At 59.9% G+C, this 21642-nt stretch overlaps 2 protein-coding genes across 5 annotated transcripts in view; both read right to left on the bottom strand.

The window, feature by feature from the left end:
- The window catches only part of IPO13 (importin 13), a 29968-nt gene extending 14831 nt beyond the window's left edge, over positions 1-15137 (bottom strand). For all 4 annotated transcript variants that reach the window (XM_051624644.1, XM_051624645.1, XM_051624648.1 and 1 more), the window contains exons 1-4: positions 14828-15137; positions 4873-5609; positions 754-894; positions 446-587 (exon numbers count right to left, since the gene is read on the bottom strand). In XM_051624644.1, the coding sequence (XP_051480604.1) occupies positions 446-587; positions 754-894; positions 4873-5609; positions 14828-14896 (1089 nt within the window). In that variant the 5' untranslated portion in view covers positions 14897-15137. The remainder of the gene's footprint in view (positions 1-445; positions 588-753; positions 895-4872; positions 5610-14827) is intronic.
- A 704-nt stretch (positions 15138-15841) lies between these two features.
- On the bottom strand, positions 15842-20499 carry ARTN (artemin). Its single transcript, XM_051624673.1, has 4 exons — positions 20454-20499; positions 17497-17567; positions 17175-17364; positions 15842-16815 (listed from the first exon to the last, which is right to left on the bottom strand). Exons 1-4 carry the CDS (start codon positions 20497-20499, stop codon positions 16379-16381), a joined length of 744 nt encoding a protein of 247 aa, XP_051480633.1. The 3' UTR covers positions 15842-16378.
- Positions 20500-21642: the final 1143 nt, after the last annotated feature.

The raw sequence follows: 21642 nt of genomic DNA, 5'->3' as shown, positions 1-21642 counted from the left end.
CAGCATTAGCAGCTCCCATCCCCCTCTTTCCTGCTCCAAGAGACCCCAACCACCAGCCCGGCAGCAGGGTCTAGCCTGCAACAAGCCAGCACATGCTCTCCTCCCTGCCTGTAGCAAGTGTGGCCACATAGTTAGGAGCTAAACAGCCAGGTCTGTGGCTGGAAAAGAACAGTTAGCATGAAGTTTTAATTAGTTACGTTAACAAGGCCCTTGAAGGTTATCTCAGACTTCCAAGGAAGACTGGGGAGGAAAAAGCAAGCTGTGAGGCCAGCATTTCTGAGTTACATGCCGTATGGTGGCTGCCAGCACAGGGCAAGGAGCAGGGGCATAGTCAATCCCTAGTGAGCAAATGCACGCCCACCAGATCCCAGTCACTCTGCACCAGTTGCCCCAGCCCTGCCTGGAGTGCAGGATTTGGGCAGGCTGCCCCATGATGGCCACTGACCTGCAGCGTGTACCAGAAGGTGAGCGTCAAGGAGCTGGTGGTTTCATTGACAGGGTAGTGCCCAGGGATGCCAGTGCAGAACATGATCATGTTGACCAGGGCCAGAAAGCTCTGCCAGTGCTCCACCTGGTCCAGGAGGGCCCTGGGAAGCAGAAAGCACAGTCAGGGTGGTACTACCACTGAGAACTTGGCTCCTCTGCCATGACACACACCACAGGCTGCAGGACAGGCCCTCAACAAAACAGTATGTGGGAAGAGAAGGCTGCTCCAAGCTCATCCCCTCTCCTGAGGACTGTCCCAGCACTCACCGGGAGTGGTTCTCCCCCAAGGCCACAGCGATGCGACAGATCCCATGTGATGTCTCCATGTCCCCGCTCTGGACCGCCTGGCGCAGCTGCTCTTGGAGCCCCAGCACAGGGGGGATGAGCTTCAGGAGGGTGTTCACGTACCTGCAACCACAGCCTGAATTGGTGCTGGGAATTGACTCACCCGCACTGGCTGCCATGGCATCCTTTCCTCCTGATGCTCTCCCAGGGCTCCCACCCAGCTTTCCCTACTGGAAAGCTGTTTTGTGCAACAGGACACATCCAGGAGCCTTTACCACTTACAGGGTAAAGCTGTGGCATCAGGTTGAAGGCAGAAGCCCGGAGCACTCCCACAGCTGAGCCTTTGCAAGCAATGAGAATGGCTGAGCCAGTGGCCATCAGCTCTGTGCAAGTCCCACCAGAGTGTGGGACTGTCCCCTCTGACTGGGATGAAGTGGGCAGCCACCCTTGGGGACTCCTACCCAGGGAGGATGCTGGCCCCACTGCATGTCCCCTTAGCCCCCATGCTCCTGGGCTGCCGCAGCCCTGTGTGGACCAGCTCTCCCACATCACCTCATGCACATCAGCCTCCCCTCCACGCTGCTGCCTCTAAGTGATGGTAACCAAGGCAACGAGAAGGAGGCAGCCAAGGTGAAACGCAGCCCAGGGCCCCCGGAGAGAGGCCGTGCTGGAGGCTGATGAGCAGCCTGCCATTTCCCTGCCCGCCGAGGCATGTTAACAGGAGCTGCAGCTATTCCATGCACTCCCTGCCTGCCCCGCCGCAGGCAGATGCAGGGCCAAGGATGCTTGGAGTGAGAGGCACACATGATGCCAGTTCTCTTGTGCAGACCATGGGGAAGAGAAGCAAGCGCTGACACTGGGACAGCTGCACATCCACCCCGGAGTGGCGTGGCTGCCCAGCGTATCAGCAGCTGACATATTGGCTAACAAAGGAAGGAAAAAAGCCATCAGTGCCACCAGCTCAGGGAGAGAGCCATGCTGGTGGTAGCAGCTTCTAGGTCTGGGTCAGTGGGAAGAGGGTGTCTTGGCCTCAGCATCCCCTCTGTGTGCTGCCAGAGGTCACCCCACCTCACCCCTTTACCCCAGAGGAAATCCCATGGTGAAGGGGACAGGTACTTCTCTGTAAACCATTTTCAAGTATCTGATGCCCCACCTGGACACCTGCAATCCCATCAACTCCACCACTACAGCAACACCCTGCTGCTTTCAAAGAAATGGCTCAGTGTCTGAAGTCCATGCTCCATAACTGCCACCAGAGGCACACATCACATGGAGGTCCCTGTCCCCACTCCAACACTATCAGCCAGGCTACAGGAGGGTGGCCAAGTGCTGCGTGCCAGCTCTCCCTCTGCAGCACGCGTCGCCAAGCTCTCTGACCTGCTTAGCCGGGGGATAATCCTCAAACGAGATGGAAAATCCAGCCCAAGCCTCCTCTGCAAACGAGATGCAACAATATCTCCATTCCTGCTCTCCTGGGACTCAGAAGCTTCTCACCACCCCCAAGAGCAGCAGTGTGCACAGAGCCAAGCCTCCGAGGTTTCTTGCCAGGAATGCCATATCCTAACGGAGGAGTGGTGACCAGACTCCAGCAAGACCTGGGACACCCTCTCTCCTGGGTGCAAAGGGGTCCCACACCCCTGACAGGTACAGAGATCAAATGCTTTGCATCTACAAATCTCTGCTGTATCACCTCTAGCGAGGCCTTGCAGGCAGGAGGCCACCCGCTGCTGCTCACAGACAGGGAAATGGAAGCTGCCAGTACAAGCAACTTACCCTGAGGGTGATCCTTGCCCAAGGGGTCTCACCTGCCCTTCTCCACCTTGACATGGGTGGCAGCCAGCTGCTCCTGGAGTGGGGAGCTGCAGGATGAAGGATGCCATGCAAGATGGTGTTCCCCTGGGAAGGGGACCCACAGGCTACTAACCCCCAGCCACAGAAGCCAAGCCCACTGAGCCTTCTGCTGGCTATAGAAGCACATCTGCATGATTGCTTCTGCAACAATGTCAATGAAGCCAGCTGGGAGTGGGCAAGGTGGAAAGACACAGGGTCCATAACTCTCAAGGGAATCTGTGGAAAAGCTGGAGATCCTGAGACTAACCCTCTCACAGACCAATACCCTGCAAAGCTCTGGAGAGGACCATGTCAGCAGCCCAGTGCTTGAGGATGCTCTGAGCCTATGGCTGTGGGCAGCAGGGAGCCAGGCCCCTGTGGAAACAAAGGCAAGAGACCACGGAGAAAGAGATCAGCTAAAATGCAGCAGAGATCTCCCAAACTGTTGAGAAAAGAGACAGAAAGGTCAGGAGACTCCCTGGGCGCTTTGAGAAGAACTGGATCTACTGTGGCTGAGCAACAAAGCCAGAGGGGTGGGACAGCCGACATCAGGGGAAGCAGGAGGAGGGATGTGGGATGAAGGACATAAAGAACAAAGAGGAAGAGAGCCCACCGGAGCTGGGAAGTGATGTCTCTGTGAGCTACCCTGCTCCTGAAGCTGTCCCAGATCTCAGTGAACACTGTCCTGCTGCTCCCCGAAGCAGCTGACACCACACGCTGCCTGGCAGGGCAGCCCTGTGACAATGCCACTGCTGTCCCTGCATCCTGGGAGCAGCGGCTGCACCAGGCTCACACAGACTGGGCAGCTTCTCAGGCTGGCTGCCTGCCCCACACGCCTATGGACAGGGAGGGTGCTCTGCCGTGGCTGATCGTGCCCCCAAGCAGAAGGATGGAGAGCAAGTGCTGGTGATGCTGCATGGGAGCCACCAGTGTGGCAGGACTTAACAGGGCTAGGAACTGCATGGCAAGGTCAGCAAGGGAGCCAGAGGAAACTCTACTGTCAGGCTTGCTTCTCTCTGAAACTCACACTGAAAATTCAACAGAAAGCTTGGGCTTTTAATGCAAATGAAGACCAGTGTTATAGGGCCAGGATTCCCAGGTGGGGAATCAGAACCAACAGACTTCTGAGACTCAGAGTAAATGGAAAGGAGGATGCCGGTGAGTCCAGCATTTCAGAACTGCAAGTCACCTTCTCATTTGCTGTACCAATCCTGCTACAAGGGTTTGAGTTGGCACACAGCCTTCATCAGCTACAAGGAAAAGCTACTTGTGGCCATCTTCTGAATGCTAGCAAATGAGACAACTACTCCCCATGTCCAGCAATGCATCAAAACCCTGATGGGTCACTCAGTGCACCAGGACTTGCAGCCCCCAGATGCAACCCCCCAGCCATGCTGGCTGTCCCTGCCCTGAAGGCCATGGGAGGAGCAGGGCTCACAACTGCAGCAGCAGCACCTGCACCACTGCAGAGGATCGGAGCCTGCACAATGCGCAGCGATGCACAGGAATGCACTGCATGGCAGCAGCAGCTCAGCCTTCAAGGAAACCCTCCTCTCCAGTGGAAGGTTGCTAAGCAGCCAGGAGGGGATGTGGCCACAGGAAGCAAAGGAGATGTACTTTCCCTTCTGAGGGCATCAGTCCAGAGAGCTGACAGCAGCTCAGACAACACAGCCAACCAGATGAGCTCAGAGCCCCACAGGACATCCCCAGCAGGACCTGCCCCAGCCCTGGGTCCCAGCTCAGCTGCACCAGGGACAACCATGGACAGAAACAAAGGATGAGTGCTTGGCTGGCACGAGTGGCTGGAGCCAGGAGGAAAGCAAAGACTGATAGGTCTGGTTTTATTACCTCTGCATCAAACCATCTCCTTGGCTGGATCAGCAGAACAAGGCAGAGGAGGGTCTCTGAACTCCCCCTAGCCAGAGCCAAGCAGCTGCTCCCTTGTTGGGCACTGCAGGGTCTGACAAAAGGAACCAGAAGGGAGAATCCTCCTCTGTTTCAGAGGAGGAAGGTGGAGATGGGCTGCAGCTGCCCAAGACTACATGATCCCCACAAGTGGTGGGGATCATGGTGCATGGTGCAAAGCCTTCTAGGACCAAGTGAAACCAGGAGCCTCAGGCTATTTTCAACATCTTCCCCTTCCAAACCCTGTCATCATCATCTCCAGGCCCAATGATAGCTAGAAAAAAGCCTGAGGTTTTCCCTCCCCACCCTATTCCCCCACTGATGCCCAGGAGCACCAGCCCCCAGCACACAGCAGGCTGCCCTTACCTCTGGGCATCGGGCTGGGAAATGGCATTGACAACAGCCTCCACCGCTGTGTCAAAGAGCTCCGGGTCCTGTAGGGAGGTGAACGCTGCCTGGATCAGGTTCTCACAGTCCATCAGTGGGATCTCCAGCTGCACCCAGCTGGAGAAACACTTCAACACCTTCTGCTTGATGAAACCCGGGGAGTCCTGCTGCTGCAGCAGCTGCTCCAGCAAGGGGAAGACAGAGCCACACTCCTGCGCCAGGACGCTGCGTACCTGGCCCTTGCGGTACTGCGGGAGGCGGCTGGTCTGAAACTCCTCGGGCAGCACCGTCAGCAGCTCCAGCAGCGCCAGGCACCGCGCTCGCCCGTCCACGTTGGAGTCCTCTGCCTGGAACATGCGCACCATGTCTGCCACGGCGCAGGGCCAAGCCTCTGGCATCATGCTGAGGGCCAGGGAGGCCAGTGCCACGCACAGCCGGGTCAGCACGATCTTGGAGCCGCTGGCAAAGCGGGTGATGTGGGTGAAGAGCTGCGACTTGAGGCTCTCGTACTGGTCAGCTGGGATGTCATTCCAGTAACGGGAGATTTTAATGTGGAGAGCGCTGGCACCAAAGTACTGGATCTCGGGCACCTTGTCCATGTTGAGAAGCAGCCAGCTGAAGTGCCAGGCCTGGGGAGAGACCTGAGCCTGCATCAGCCATTTCTGAGCCAAGTTCTTGTTCTCGATGCTTGGGTCGTAATACAGCTGATGGAGAGCCTGGAAGAGAGAGGGAAGCATCCTAGAGCAGCTGAGGAGCACAGCCACGGCCAGTGCCACCAGGGGAAGGCTCACTGGGAAGGCTCAGCAGGAATACTCACCATCATGGAGCCCAGTGCCCAGGCTGCCCACCAGTCCTGCAAAGCCAGTCCCCCTCCCCATGTCAGCCTGCCTTAGTTGGCCTCCCTCCTTGGGCTCTCAGTGAAGCAAGAGCAATCCAACAACAGGTGAGGAACTGAAAAGCATTCTTCCCCTCCTCCTCTCACACAGCACGCTTGAAATTTCTTTTCCATAGTCATCTCCCATCATTGCTTTCACTCATGCTGAACCCACCTGCTTCCCTGCTGATGTACCATCACAGGGGTGGGCACAGGACCCCTCTGCAGCACAGTGGCTGTATGGGACACAGTCGACTAGCACTCCTGCCTTCCACCTGCATTTGCTCTCAGAAAGGTGCTGTGGATGCAGCAGCTCTCAGAAAGCACATGTGGCCCAATGCTTGCATCTGAGAGAGTCCAGGGAATGCAAGAGCTGTTGCAGATATCTCCATCTGTCAGGTCCTACAGAATCATCAAACTCAGAGATTAAATCCTCCACAGAGTTCCTCTGAAGTATTCCCAAACCCATCCATTTACAGCTGGGCAAGGAGCGCTGGCATCTAACCCTGCCTCTGCCACCACTTCCCAGGACAGTCTGCTCATTGTGTCTCCACATATGGAGAAGGAGAACATCACTTACCTGCTTCGACAGCTTTGGGGGATGTAGTTACTGCTTTGCAGAGCTCAGATCCACATGAACAGCCTCACACAGGCTGCAAGGCTTTATTTGCAGAGGAATATTATATAGATCTTAAGGGCAACATTAATTAGTTACTTATCCTGAGTGGGTGCAATTGTTAACCAGTAATGTTCTCACACATGGAGGGGGACAGAACCACCCTCTGCCTGAGTTCCATCTTCTAGTAGTGAGGTTTTCTGGCTGGCACAGTGCAGTTCATTTCAAACTGCTGACTGCATACACCAGGAGTAAGGAAAAGCAATGGCTTCTGTCAGGCTACCAGGCACCCATCATACCCCATCACCAAATCGGACGATGATTCCAGCAGGTGCAGAGGAGCTTTTGTGTCCACATCCTGGCTCCAGATCTCAAATAACCTTCTCCTCCTCCTTAAAAAAGCTATATGAAATTCTTGTGTGGCTCTTGTACACAGGAGAGGATTTAAACCCTATTTTTAAGCAGGCAGAGCTGACAGCCTGGGGCACAGGAACAAGTGTCCTAAGCAAGCACTTGTGCCTCCCACTGCTTCCCAGCACAAGACCAAAGAGCAGGACAAAATGGCAGGAACCTTGAAGAGATGGCATTGCCCAGGTCATAATTTTGAAACGCCTCTGTTCAAGACTTTGTGGCAGGAGGAAATGAGGATAACCTCTTTGTGAGAAAGAAAGAGGTTAGGAGACAGAGTCAGCCAGCACAGGCTGCAGAGGGACAGGCGGCTGTCCCAGTAAAAGATGTATCCTGACACAGAAAAGGTTAACCCTAGATAAGGAGAACACAGGGACAGTGAAATCTGTCCTGACAGAGTGGCCAAGGGGAGCCCATGAGTTAGCAGCAGCTACCTGAAACCTTGCTCTCTTGGTTCTCCGGGACTCTTGCCTGAAGCAACGCTCATCTGCTGGGACCAAGCTAAGCACTGTCATCCCCTCCCATCGATGTAACAATTTACCTCACCATTGAGCAGTAACTGCAGATGTGATAAAATCTCAACCACTCCTGGGGGTAGGAACCTGGCTCCTACCCCTGCTCTTTTGCTGAAGACTGAGTCATCCTGCAGCAGCGCTAGAGCTGGAGCTCCCAACTATCTCTGCCATTACCAGCTCAATCTCTTATTTGCCCTCATCAGAGCTTGCTGCTTACTTTCTTACTAAAACCAATCTCACTTGAGATTCCAAGAGTCAGTGACAACCCACTCTTCTCCTTCCCCACTTTCTGGGCACCCCAACAAAGTGCAAAGGCTGGCAGCACTTCTCTCCACCTGCTCCCTAGTTCAGCACCCATCCCCACGTCCTCCCAGCCTCTCCGTTTACACTCGCACACATTCCCTAATTAATCAATTTCTTCTATTTTGAACAGCCTTCCTTTAAAAAATCATGGGGAAAAAAATAAAATCCCTATGCATCACATATTAGGAGGCACAAGCTGTATATGTGCCTCAGGAGTCATAACCTCTAATCCAGTATGAGGTTTGTCAGGCACAGACTGCATCACGTGTGCAGGACAGACCTGGCCTTCAGCACTGGGTTCCAACCCACAAGCTCCCCAGGTGCTCAACTCCACCGGCCTCAGGGCTGCTGCTCCGTGGTGTGACGGGCAGCCGTGCAGGGAGAGCAGCACTGCGCACGCTCTGGGCAGACCAAAGTGAGCCCCCAGAGTGCTGTGTGTGCAGGGGGAGCCTGACACAGAGCCAGGGTGATGGAGAACACTGCAGGGCTGCAGAGCAGGGGCTGGGGTACACAGCCTGCCCCTGGGAAGCAGCTGCGGGCTCAGCCTCCCACCTGGCCAAGGCTGCTGGCGCTGCTGGTTCGGGCCTGAGCCAGGCACTGCACCCGAGCAAACAGAACCTGGTGCTTTCGTGGGATCACTGGACTGAAGGGAGAGGACTGAGCGACCAAGCAGAGCCCAGCATGAGGCTGAGGCACGAACATCCTGCATGCAGCCCCTCTGTGAGCATCCTGCGTGCAGCTTCGGCAGCAGAGACTCTGGCACTGTCTAAGGCAAAAAAACTGGTTGCAGCATCATAACAATGGCAAAAAAGGAGGGTTATCACAGATGCTCCCCTCAGCACTCATGCTGGGGAGATGTCACTACCACTGCATCAGAGGAATCAGAGCAATCAGGTTGCAAGACACCTCCTGCAAGGGTCAGCTTTCCAGCCATGTAGATGGCTTTCCCACCATCACCCCAGCACCTCACCTGCACCCCTCATGCTCTGTCCACCCTGCAGTGGTATCCACTGTCACCAGTGAGGTCTTGGGAGAGGCATCTATCACCCATCAACACCACCCCAGAGCCCTGCTTCTCCACAGAGAGCCTCAGGGGAGGTTTCCAGTGGAGACTCCTGGGGATGCACACTGGAGAATCCACCCTTCAGCACCTTGGGGAGAGAGGGTGAGTAACAAGACGACAAAGTCTACCAACTAGACTAAGTTATTGAGAGGATGGAAACAAAGCTGATGCTGAAGAGCCCAGTTGCAAGCTGTTGGATGGCAGAAGAATATTCTGGATAAAGATGGCTGCTGGCTTTCTCACCCCCCTCTCCCGAGCACCCTGCCCAGGAGGGGACCAGCAGTGGTGACTCCTGGCTGGAGCACAGCTGTTCCTGCCTGTGTGCAGGGTGACAGGTAGAAAGACAAGGCAGCATGTGCCCTGGGACTGCCAACAGTACACCTATCAGGTGCTCTAACTGACACAGGAGAGCTTTCCAGAGGATCCCTGGAAAGGATGGGCATCAATACTAGAATCATCTCAGCCCAGCTCAAAGCAGCAGATGAAAAAAGACTAGACTCTTTCCCTAGCCTACCACACACATTGGCTGAGTGTGAGGCAGGAGGCTGCAAGGCACTGTGCCCTGCAGAAGGGTACCAGAACACTCAGCACGCTCTTCCCCTGCAAGGGATGGCACCATCCTCATCCCAGAGGCACTGGCTGCTGTTGGACTTTGACAGCCAGCACTCTCAGGCCCATCAGGAAGCACAGGAGATGATGAGGGAAACTCATTAGCACCAGGAGGGAGAAGCAGAAGGCATGAAATCGGGCAGCAACATCTAACAGGGAGGCTCTGAGTATTCTGATTTGAACGGGGGCTGCCACCAGACCTACCTCCTCCGCAATTAGACCTGTAATGTGAGAGCTGGTAAACAGCCCAGCTGACAGCAATGCCCTTTGGCCAGGGAAGGAGCTTTCTCCAGCATCAGCTCTGCTTGGCTGAAAATAATTCAAGCTTGTTGTGATGGCTCTTCCCTGCCCTAAAAAGCCATGGTCAAAGTCTCCATTAGGCTCTAGATACTCGAGTGGTATCAGCTGCTCCGGAGAGCCTTGGGGCAGGGGAGCTTGCCCAAAAGGCACAGGTCAGAGGTCCAATGCTGGTTACTTTGGACAGTCTGAGGGGAATGAGTCCAGGGAGAATTATTGACAAGCAAAGGCACCTGATCTTAGCTCACAGTCTGGTATCATGAGGGAAAAGGAGCTGCTACAAGCCCAGCATCTCTCAGCCCTCACCATTCAGAGCTTCTGCAGGGAGCCCAGAGCCCACAGGCTGCCTCCCTGACTGCACCACATAAATCCATTAACACAGGGTCCCCAGGGGAGGGGTGCTGTGTCCGTGCTATTTGTGGGTAATAAGAGGAGCTCCAGATGTGCAGCTCCAGCTCCACAGAGGATCATGCTGCCTGCATTTCTGGGGGGCTCCACAGGGAGACATCCCCTTCAGAGGCCAGTCTGCTGGAGCTAAAGGAGGTAACAGCAGTTGCACCTCTGAGATCTACAACCCTGGCAGGGAAAACAGCAAGCTGCAAAACACCTTCCTCTTCTGCTCCTTGCTCCATGCTCACAGCCTCAGCACTTCAGGCCTGCGACAACACAGCCATGACCACGGCTCTGCTGATCAAAGGTAACACCACCTCTGCCTCCCCCTGCCCTGCAACAGCCATCCTCCCCATCCTCCCTGTCCTCCCCGTGGTAGGGCAGGGCAGGCCAGGCAGCCGCAGCCCCGGGAAGGCAGCAGCCTGCTGAAGCAGTGAGCACAGCAAATGGATGCGAAATCAAGTCGTGCATGTGCTGCCAGGCGTGCTGCTCCTGCTCACGGCACCCACGCTTTGCCAGTAGTCCCAAAGAACTGGGTTTTTTCCCCCACTCCTAATAAGAGGTGCTGCCACTACACAGCCCTCTTGGAGCCCAGCTTCCCACATCAAGTCCTTGGCTGTCTGGAAGAGGCTGCAGCCCAGACATGGCTCGGCAGCCTCGACATCCCTCCTGCTGCTTTCCTGCCAGCAGCCCTTTGCAGAGAACAGCACAGTCCCCAGCAGGGACGGGGTCTGTAGGAGACACATACTCTCAGCAGTGGTGGCTGGGAGCCTGCACAAGTATAGGGTGAGCAGGACCAGAGAGGAACCCTGGGAGCACAGAACCCAAGATGACTTGCAAGGGTGGTCCGAACACCTCTGTCCACCATCTCACATTTCTGCCCATCACTTCGGTGAACAACTCTGCAAGCATTTTGAAAGGAATCCCCCAGCACCTAGGTGCCCATCTCATCCATTCCTGCTCCATAAGACACGGGAGCTGACATGAGGCTCCAGCAACGGCCCTTGTAGGGCAAAACCAAGCCCTGGCAAACACAAGGTGCTGCCCTTTCATCCCATCACCACCATGCCACAGGAAGGAGGGTGTTCAGCTAAGGTTGGTTCTGGGTGGAATTTGCTTTTGCAGTGAAGATTTGCTTAAATGCTAAACAAGGTGACTCTTCGCTTCCCACAATTTTGAATGAATCTCCCCTCTGGAGGCCACAAACTTACCATCCCCAGCACAGCTGCCACATCTCATGTAAGTGAGCTGCCTTTAAGGAAGAACTGGCCAAGCCACTGCCAGTGATGCACCAGACAGGGGATGCCATTCCCCCATCCTGACATATCCATAATTCTCTTGATCAGGTTTCAGAAGACAGGCAATATCCTTTATCTAAAGAAAGCAGATGCACTTGGGTTTCTCCTCCCCATCTTCCTGGGTGGAAGGCAGCCCAGGCAGCTGCCACATCCCTGAGGCTCAGCATCTCTGAGGAGCAGTGATCAAAGCCACCCCTCTCCCATCACAGTAGGTTCCGGATGTCAGCTCCATAACACCCCGCCTACCCATCCTGCCAGAGAGACTCTGTGCATTCATCAGGCATCTCCAGAGAGGCACACGGCAATCTGGAAGGCCCCGAGATGCCAGACCACTAATGTGCTAGGGAACAGACGTCAGTGAATATTACAAACACCCCAGAGGATGAGAGGCAGGCCAAGGGAGGAAAGACCTGGAAAGAATCAAACAAAAAAAAGAGGGCAAGAGCAGGCACTTGGGAAATTCATGGAGGAATGGCACTGCCTTCTTTCTTATATCAAAAAGGGGGATACTGCTGGGGCAAATTCAACAGCACTGAAAACAGGTAAAGGGGGTATCACGTTCCTCTTCTCCTGTCCAACACCACAGTGTTAAGTGCTGCCACCCCTAACCTGGGAGAGACCAAAAATGCGAGGCACAAGTCCTGCTAGTGCACTGCTCCTCCAAGACAGACACAGCCAGAGCAGGAACCGAATGTCTGCAATCCATCTTCACCAGAGCAGGGTTCACACTGCAACAGGAGGGTCACTTCCCCAGGGCAGCATCACCCCATCACCGGGCTGTCGGTCATGCCGAGGACAGTCCCTGGTCATGCAAAAGCCCATGCAGGTCATGAACGAGATGGCACTGTTTAGGTACCAGCATCCTCACAATCTGAAGCCCTCAGGTTGCCCAGACTTCCCTCCAAGCCCTCCAACTGCAGCAGCAGAGCCCAGCTCAGCAGCAGGTGCAGGGGGAGCAGAGCCAGCCCAGAGCTGCCAGCCGCTCAGCAGGTCCACACAGCATGGCCATGCCAGCCTGCTCTAGCTGTGCTGAAGCCAGAGCAGCATCTAGGTCAGGCTCGGAAGAAAACAAAGAGCAGCCAAGCAGCCCTCAGTCGGGACTGGGGGACACTGACACAATAACTGTACAGCAACAACACAGTAACTGCACCACAACAGCTCAGCCCCAGTGTGGCCCCGCTCCTTCCCTATGTCATAGGAGAGTTCCCTACGGAAAAATGCGGGGAAAAAAATACAGGGAACAACTTTCAGATGGTTCCTGAAGTGCAGCACCTGACACCTCCTCAGGAAGAGAAGCAGCTGCCTGCCTGCTGCCCATGGGCTTTCAGACCTTCCTGCTTGGGCCCAGCCTACAGCATCCATACCCTCCCACCTCCCTGCAACCACTGCTCACAGCGGGAGAAATCTAACTAGATCTCTCTGGCACCGGCCATGCTGGATAAACACAGGAGTGATCCTCTTCAGCTACACGGGCACCCACCCACAGCCCTGCAAAACTGCAGGGGTGTTTGTCCAGCTCATCACATAATAAACAACCATGGGGTACAGAAGAGTCTTTCAGGGACGTAAATCCTTGCCATGAAAACCACCAGAAGAGACTGATGGGCAGAGTCTCACCAGAGACTTCTCTGGCTACAACTGCCACATGTGATGGCTTCCACAGCAGGTGACCTGCAGAGACTTCGATCCTCTGACTGAAGAGATAACCAGCTCTTTATGCTGTCACTAACCCCAGCACTAACTGATTCAGAGTGGAGTCAAACCCTTACTTCAATCAGTATGAATAGAGCCACATAGAAAACCTGGCAGGCAGAAGAGCCCAGGCCACTAGAAGCATCATTTATCGCCCAGCATCACCTCTGACAAAGCAGCTCTACCCACCTGCCTCCCACCAGCCCAGCCCCCAGCACACCTTTCCTTCACTTTGTACCAGAAACATCCCACAGGCTTCCCTGGAAAAGACAGACACAGGAGGACTCCAAGCTGCTGAATCTCCGAGTGTTTTCTGATCCCACCCACATTTCTTACCCTGGGCAGGGACCATGCTGCTTGCCTCCAGCCAGCAGCTCAGAGCCCCACCGCAGTCCACAGCTGCACCTTCAGAGGACACCACTGAGATGGCAAAGCCTGCAAAGACCTGGAGAAGCCAGGCAGGCTGGGGGAGGGGAGCCAAAGCATCCTAGAGGGCATCTTTGCCTCCTCCCAGGCAGGAGGAGACTAAATCCAGAGCAGCGCAGCGAGGGCGAGCTGCCTCTCAGCACAGCCCCACCTCGCCCAGGCAGCGCTGGGCGCCCACCGCCCTGGCACTGCCCACCCTTCCCGGGCAAGTGTGCACTTCATTGTTGGCGCAAACAAAGGAGCGGTTTGTGTCTGCCGAAGAGAAAGGAAGTCGGAGGCAAAATCATCCAGCAGCCCTGGATATATGCAGATTAAGCTGCAGAAGGTTGCATTAATGTAGCATTTTCCATGCATCAGTTAATCCCCCTGGCCCTGCTCTGTCTCCATCTCCCTGGCAGAGATGGGCTGTCTCACCTGCAGCCATAAACACAACCGGTGCCCACTTACCAACCAGACACCTCCTGCGCGGCTGGGCAACCTGCTGGGGATGGACAGGCGTGAAACATAAGCCATGTGCCCACCAGCACACCCGTGGGCATTGCTTTGGCAAGCAGCTCGGTCTATTCTTATTGAGGAAAAATGAGGACGCTGGGATTCCCACTAGCTGTCTGGGGACCAAGCTGTGGATCGGTCTCCGAGCCGGTACCTGGCTACAGGGTGAGTAGGAGCAGTGATCTCTTGCTGTTTGCCCTTCAGGGATGCATTCGCTGCTGCCCTGCCCCCATCACCTCCAAAATAGCCCAAGGAAAGGGTTTTGCTCGGCTGCCTCCTCTGGCACCCGGTGGGCTGCCCTGCTAGGTCTCTGTGATGAACCCCAGGTCGTGTGGAGGCTGCTCGGAGCTCATCCCAGCAGCAGCCTGATGCTGCCAGCTCTCAATTTGCCGCGGCCATTCCTTGGATCCCACGTTTCGGTAATCACAACCTCTCTCCTCTTGTCCTACAGCTTCTTAAGAGGACCTCGAGCATCGGCAGGAGCACTCAGTCCAGTTTAGAGAGGCACCACCGGGCCATTCGCCCTCTGAAGGCTTTTCCCAACAATTCCCAGTACCCGGCGAGAGCCCGGGTGCTCTCCCTTCCCACACTGACGGAGACACTGATAACGTCGGAGGCAGCCAGGACTAGACCCCTACGCTCTACCTGCCCAAAGGACGCCCGTCCGAGACACAACCCCTCCTTTCTGCTCCCATTTCTGCCACATCATTTTCCCATCCCCGGGGCTGCCCCGGCGCACAGGAATCGGCGGCTCCATCTCCCGCACCGCACAGCGGGTCCCCGCTGCGGGACGGGGCGGGAGGGATGCAGCCCCGCCGCCCTCCCCGGGCTCGGCCCTACCGAGCAGGTGCCCCCCCCGATCCGCAGCATCCGCAGCCCCCGCAGCATCCACAGCCGCTCCCCCCCCCGCCCCCGCCAACGTCGCGGGTGGGCTGGGGGCGACGGACTCACCTTCTCCACGTTCTCCACGGTGAAGTCCAGGCCCTGTGGCGGCGGCGGCGCCTCCGCCCTCCGCTCCATGACTGCGGCGGCGCTCAGGAGGCAGCGGCGGCGGCGGGCGGGCGACAGCGGCGGCGCAGGGGCAGCCGCATCGCGGCGGGACCCGCCTCCCCGCCCCGGGGAGGGCGGCGGCACCGGGGCGACTGGGCTCGGCGCGGCTGGGCTGGGCTCGGAGCGGCGGGCAGCGTCGGTGGGGCCGGGACGCGCCCCAGGGATGCCCCGAGAGGCTCGGCCGCCCTGCTCCGCCCCGGTACCGGCTGGTCCCGCAGGCGCGGCGGGCAGCCCGGGCCCTGCCGTCGCGCCGCGCCGCACGCCGGGAGCCGTAGTCCGGGCCCAGGAGCGTCCCCTGCCGGGCACCGGCACCGGGCACCGGCACCGGGCACCGGCACCGGGCACCGGCACCGGGCACCGGCACCGGGCACCGAGCGCCGGCCCCGCTCCCCGCGCCTGGGGCGGGCAGTGCAGGCAGCAGCCCCGCTCGGCACCACCTTCCCCGCCACCCCAGGGTGCTCCGACGGCTGGAGAACACCGTACCCAGCCCGGCATCGGCACACGCAGGGGTTGGACTCGCAGCCCATCGTTTTATTGCTACAGGAAAAGGCGACTGTACAAAAATAGAGTTTATCCCTCAAATTTTACAAATAATAGAAAAAAGGGGGCTGGGGGCACGGGGCGCCGGGGGAGGGGACCGGGGCGCTGCCCAGGACTTCACAGCAGCGCGAGGGTTAAATTACACCCGGCCCCCGCGGGCCCGAAGTCATAAATAGGAGCTGCCGCTCGAGAACAATAAATAAATAATTTAGAGTAATAAATAGTTTAGTGCCGCAGCACCGCGGGGGCAGCGGGGGGACCCTGCCACTCCCCTGGGAGCCAGGCAGGGGTCCTGGCAGGTGCCCGTGCCCTGTCGTCCTGCGGAACACCAGGGGCTACTGCCAGTCCTGGTGCAGGTCCTCCATCCCATGCTGGAACGGTCTGGCCCTGCTGCACCCCTGTCCTCAGAGACACCCCCTCCCTGCAGGGCAGCTCCAGCCACCGCCAGCCCCAGGGTTCCTGTGGAGACAGGGAGGTTTTGCACCCTTTCTGTCCCCCTCTGAAACTTGGGCAATGCTTGGCCCCAGCTCCCTAAAGCAGGGGTGCAGGAGCACTAACCACTCCAGACAGGGTGCAGGTGAGCTGGGCGCTGCTGGTGGGCACTAGGCTGGCAGAGCCATGCGAGCAGCAGGGATGCTCTAACCCTTTCAGCTCCTCTCACAAGGCTAAGCTGGGATTGCACCCAGGTAGAACCCCATGTTGCTGGTGGCACCAGCTGCTTGGCACTGAGCAGGAGGGGTCTCAGCCACCCAACCCCCATCATGGCTCCATCTTGCCTTGGTCCCTCATGGCCACATAAGACCAGGGGCACCCGCCTCCGCCAGATTCATCCTTCGAGCATCGGCTCTGCTGTGCACCATGAGCTGGGATCTCCAGCATGCATCAAGCCGGGCCGAGCTGGCAGCTCCCTCCTCAGCCAATGCAGCTGCACTCGGCTGCTGAGAGCTTCTCCACCGTCTGCCACGTGTTCTGCACATCCATGAAGGAGACAGCCTCATAGCGCGTGGGCCGGCAGCAAGGGTGGCTGAGGACTCGCTCCTGGGGTCCTGGGGTGATGAGCTGCTGCCGCAGCAGGCTGCCCAACGTCAGGTCATAATTGCTGCGTGACCGGTGGCAGGACCCACTGCAGTACTTGAAGAGCACAATCTCATCTGAGTTGAAGCCCAGGCCCAGGTCACGCACCTTCACCATCAGGTTGCGGATGTGGCAGTTGCGCCCGCGGGCCCCCCGTGATGGTTTCCGTGTCCCCTTCTTGGCTTTACCAGTACCTGGCGGTGAGCGCTCGGCACGCAGCAGTAGGTCCTCTGCCAGATCCGCAGTGCCCGGGCCACCTGTTGTTGCGTTGTCCCCTGCATGCAGAGGGCGTGGCACTCTCAGACCCCATCCTGCACCCTCTGCCCTCCTGGGACCTGCCGAGCCTGCCCATCCCCTGTAGTGACCTGCAGACCCCTCCTGATCAGCCTCCATGGCACTGGCTGGGTGCCCATGGGGTGGTGGGGTGGTGGGCACCTGGTCAAGCAATTTCTCACCCCAAGGCTCTGCCATCATCCACAACATGAAGCCCAGGGCCCCATGTGTTTGGTCCTTCCAGCCCAACTCTGATGTGTAGAAGCAGCCCCACACAGACTGGGGCTCCCCACAGCTGCTCCCAACCACCCGTGCCCCATACTCAGGGCTACTGTGCCCAGGCTGGGGCACCAATACACACCATATATCTGACTCCAGGCAGCAGCGAGTGGTACCTCCACACTATCCTCTACAGCCAGGCTGGTGGTGGCCATGCCCCGTGGTGTGGGGGCTGCCTCCAGCGTCTCGTTGCCATGCGGGATTCGCAGGTTGCCTGCAGCCAGTCCAGCCAGCAGTGAGAAGATGGCAAGAAGCCCCCACAGTGTTCCCTCCTGCCAAAAAACACAGCGCAGTAGGGTGAGACCTGACAGGGGTCCCCAGACCAGGGACAAGGCTCCATGAGCTGGGGATGGGGACATGAGGTGTGGTCCTGGCCATAGCAGCCAGCCAGTCCTGGGGCTCACCTTAGGCTGTGGGTACGTGGTGGGTCCTGCAGGTCTCAGCTCTGGTGGCCCTGCTCGCTGCTCCATGCTGGCTGCAAGTGCAGAGGTGGGGGTCAGCACCCACACAGAGAGGATGAGGTGGGCATCGAGCTAGCCTCTCCCCTGCCAAGTATGCCATCACTTCCATAGCCCCCCAGAACCCTGCAACACCTTCTGCACCCCATGCATGACCCTCCCACCATCCCCTCCCCATGCAGCCAGGCACGCTGACTACTCCATGCACCCTTTCCAAGAGACTGGGCAGACAGAGTGGTCCAGCCTTTGCCTGGCACCTCTCCTCAAGGGGATGCAGCTGCCTCCTCCTGCGAGCAGCCTGGGATGCCAGGCTGAGCCGTGAGGCAGCAGCTGGGGCTGGGAGCACCACGGGGGGGGGCCCTTTCCCATGGCCCTTCCCTGGGAATGTTTTTCTTGCTCACAGTGGGAGCCTGACCTTAGAAACTCCAAATCCATTAGCACAGGATCCTTGGGTGCAGCCACACCCCGGCCCTGCGCTGGGTCCCCAACCCACTGCCTGCACCGAGCTGGGACGTACAGCGCAAGAGCACCCCAAGCAGGTCCTGTGGGGACATGGCAGGGTGTGGGGCACCACGCTGGGCTCACTGTAGTCATTCTCCCTAACACCCCTGCTGGGCATCCACTACCCTGACACACACAGGAGAATTAGGTCCGTGACGTGCATGGTCCCAGCAGAACAATGAGCACAGTCTCAAGGGACTGATGTTCTGAGGGAGGTGCAGAGTCAGATCCCAGTCTACAGCCACAGGTTGCAACTCCTTCCTGAGTTCTCCCAGAATGCAGGGACATTCCTGTGCCCCAGTGTCCCAAGCCAGGATGCTGGCCCATGTGTCACATCCCCTGTCTCTCACGACAGGACTGTTTCTTCAGAGCTCATCCTCTCCACGGCTTTGCCCTCGCATGTCCCAGGTTCTTCTGTAGCAAAGCTACGGCAAAAGCTGAGGAGAGTGCTCCTGGCCAAAAAAATGAAGGGGCACGGCTGGGCACCGCTGGGACAAAAATTGGTTCCCCCACTGCCACCAGCATTTCAGGGGATGGTTCCGAGGTCCCGATCGCCACATCTGATGGCACCCTGCATTGGCCACACCGTGGCAAGGGGCTGTGATGCACACTGCAAGGCCCACGTGCCTCCTCCGGAGGCCATGCACCAGGCAGGACCCGACCCGGTGCAACCAGGGCTGGCACCGGCCCCTGGCCCCGCTGCAGCCCCGCCAAGCGCAGCCCACGCAGCACGTCGCTCCGTGGCGGCCCGTGGCCCCGCGCCAGCCGCTGCCGCCAGGTCATGATTTTCCCAGGCCGGCACTCCGGAGGGGCCAGGCGAGGGTCCCTGCGCCCCATTGGAGGGCACGGGTCCCTCGTCGTTCCCGCTCCCTCTGCCGGCGGCCCCTCGGCCCCAGCATCCCGGCCGGCCGGGTCGGAATGGGATGGGACGGGACAGGATGGGATGGGACGGCAAGGAGCAGCCGCTGCAGTTCAGGCTTCTCCCGTCCGGGGGCAGCACGGCCCCGGGCTCGGCTGTGGGAGCGCTGCCGGCGGGGCGCCGGGCGAGGGCAGCCTCCCCTCGCTCTCGGGAGCCCCGTAGCCGGGGCTACAAACGTGCCCCGCCAGGACCGCAGCCCACGCTGTCCCCGCAGCCCCGCTCGGTCCCTGCTTCCCCCTAGCGCGGGCAGAGCTGAGCCGAGCTCTTGGGTACCCACGGGGCTGCCAGACCTGCACCCCGCACGGCAGACCCTCAGCTCCCTTAACGAGGGGACGTGGCTGGGGTCAGCCCCTGCCACGGCTGCAAGACCTCAGCCGGGCCATTACCAAGCACAGGATCCCTTTCCAGGGTCAAGATCAAGCCCACCCGTGCGAGGACCTAGCTGACCCCCCCTTCGGGCACATATGTCCCCTGCCCGGGGGCTGAGCAGCAGAGTGCTGGGGTAACCCTGTGCGGGTCACCCCACACCCGCCGTGCAGATCCCCGGCGAGGCCCCCACTGCCTGCTCTGTGCACAGGGTTCTGGGGAGCCACTGGTGTTCCCTGGGCTGCACCAGGCCCCAGAGAAGGCAGAAGGCACTCGCGAAGCGCATCCACGCAGGGCCAGCGGGTGCCCCAGCACCGGAGTGAGTGCTTTAGCTCCTGGAGTGGACGCTTTAGGAAGGACGCTATGCTGGCGCCTCGCTCACCCCTGCTCGCCGTACCAGCCCTGTAGCTGCGGATCCTGCCTGGCAGCCCTCGGGGTGACCGGAGACCCCCACAGGCACTTGCGGGCGCCGGTGGGGCCGGCGGTGGCCCGGCATGTCACTGCGATGCCCCCGGCAGGAGGAGTGACGGGGGGTCAGAAATCAGCCCCACGTGTGACGCGGAGCTGGCACCCGCCCTGCAAAGCCGTGGGAGGCCGGAGTCAGACACGTGGGGCACACGGGCGACATGAAACTCGGCCCCAGCCCGCGGAAAGCAGAGCCGGGGGACTCCGGGCAGTGCCGGCCCGGCCACCCCCGCCCCGGAGCTCTCTCCCTCCTAACACCCGGGCAGCGGGAACACAGACCCGCCCGACGTGCTCAAAGGGCCGGGCTGGGAGCCCAGGGACGAAGCGGGTGAGCCCGTCCCCGTGCCCCCCGGGCAGCCGCAGCGGGGTCCCGCCTCTCCCTGCCCGGGCAGGGAGCTCCGTCCCTGCCGCGGCCCCGAGCGCTTCCTGCCGCCGGGCCGGGCTCGGCATCCCGGGAGCTGCTCTGCAGGGACCTGCCCAGGGGCGGCCCAAGCCCCCTCACCGCCCTACGGGTTTTGCCGGGGTGCGAACGGCAAAGCAGGCCCCCGCTCCCGTTCCCCCCCCCCCCCTTCACCCCGAGCCACCGCTGAAATCCGGCGCCACCGGCTGGCCGGGGCGTACCCTGCCGCCCGCCACCCCTGCCCGCACTCACCGTGCCTGCGGCGGGGACCATCCCTCGGGCCGCCACCGCCCCGCATCGCCTCCGCTCCCCACCGCCCCCCGCCGCCCGCCGCCGCCGCCGCGCCGGGGCGGGGCGCGGGCGGGGGCCGGCGCTGCCCCGCCGGCACCGGCACCCGCACCGGCTCCGGCACCGGCTCCCGCCGCTGCTCCCGCTGCTGCTGCTGCTGCCGCTGCCGCTTCGCCTCGGAGTGCGGGTCGTCGGTCCCGGTGTGCCTCGGCGAGCGGTGCCGGTCCCGGTACGCCTCGGGGTGCCGTGTCGGTGCCGCCAGCGGCGGGCGGGAGCGCAGTGCGGGGCAGCGGAGGCTCCATCCCGCTCCCGCCGCCGCCGGTGTCAAATTCCAGCCGCCATCACCTGACTTGCGGGGCGGGCGCCGGCACCGGGACCCCGATCAGCACCGGCACCAGGATCCTGAACAGCACCTCGACCAGCTTCGCAGCCACACCGGGACTCTCAACCGCACGGACGCCCTACGACCAGGACGGCAACCGGGATCCCGCCGGCAGCAGGAGGCCAGCCCGACCCGCATCAGCACCGGCTCCGCGCCGGTACCCGCACCTCTGCCGAGCTCCCGCGAACACTCGCTCCCCGCAGGGAACGGCACCGGGACCCCAGGCGGCACCCGACACCGCCACCGCCACCTGCCCGCCGGTCGAGCCCCTGGCTGGCGGACACCTCTCGGCACCGCCGGACAGGAGGACGGGCAGACGGACACGCAGCCCGGACGGACGGACGGATTCCCCTATGAGCGGAGCTCCCTGCCCAGACAGCCCGCACTCAGCGCTGGCTTGACGGACACACGGACACCCCACGGACGAATTCAGCCCTCCTCGATGAACTCGGGGAGCAGAGCCCCACGGGGACCCCTGTACAAGGCGGAACATCCGTGGGGACCCGGCGGGGATGGGTTTGGACGGGGGGCAGGGCGGGGGCCATCCCAGCAGCGCCCGGGCCATGGAGGGGCCGGACGGGGTCCCACGCACCCCGAGCCGCCGCGGGCCACCGGTGTGCCTGGCGCTCGGTCCGGTCTGGGCGAAGGAGGAGTCCGGTCTCCCTGCCCTGCCCCCCAGGCCAGGTCCACCCCGGTGGGGCCGCCCGCCGCCCGGCTCCTTACCTCCGCCGTGTCCCTGCCTCGCTCCGCCGGGGCCGCCGCAGGCCCCGG

Source organism: Apus apus, chromosome 7 (genome assembly GCF_020740795.1).
Source record: "Apus apus isolate bApuApu2 chromosome 7, bApuApu2.pri.cur, whole genome shotgun sequence".
In the NCBI taxonomy this organism is placed as follows: domain Eukaryota; kingdom Metazoa; phylum Chordata; class Aves; order Apodiformes; family Apodidae; genus Apus; species Apus apus.
The sequence above is the reverse complement of the archived record's forward strand: the minus strand, read 5'-3'. Positions and strand labels throughout refer to the sequence as shown.

Excerpts from the sequence above, each read along its gene's own strand:
- ARTN (XM_051624673.1), bottom strand. The coding sequence starts at position 20,499 with ATGCGGGGCGGTGGCGGCCCGAGGGATGGTCCCCGCCGCAGGCACG. Across the intron at positions 17,365-17,496 it reads CCACGTACCCACAGCCTAAG|GAGGGAACACTGTGGGGGCT; the intron begins GTGAGCCCCAGG and ends GTTTTTTGGCAG. Across the intron at positions 16,816-17,174 it reads TGCCTGGAGTCAGATATATG|GGGACAACGCAACAACAGGT; the intron begins GTGTGTATTGGT and ends CTCTGCATGCAG.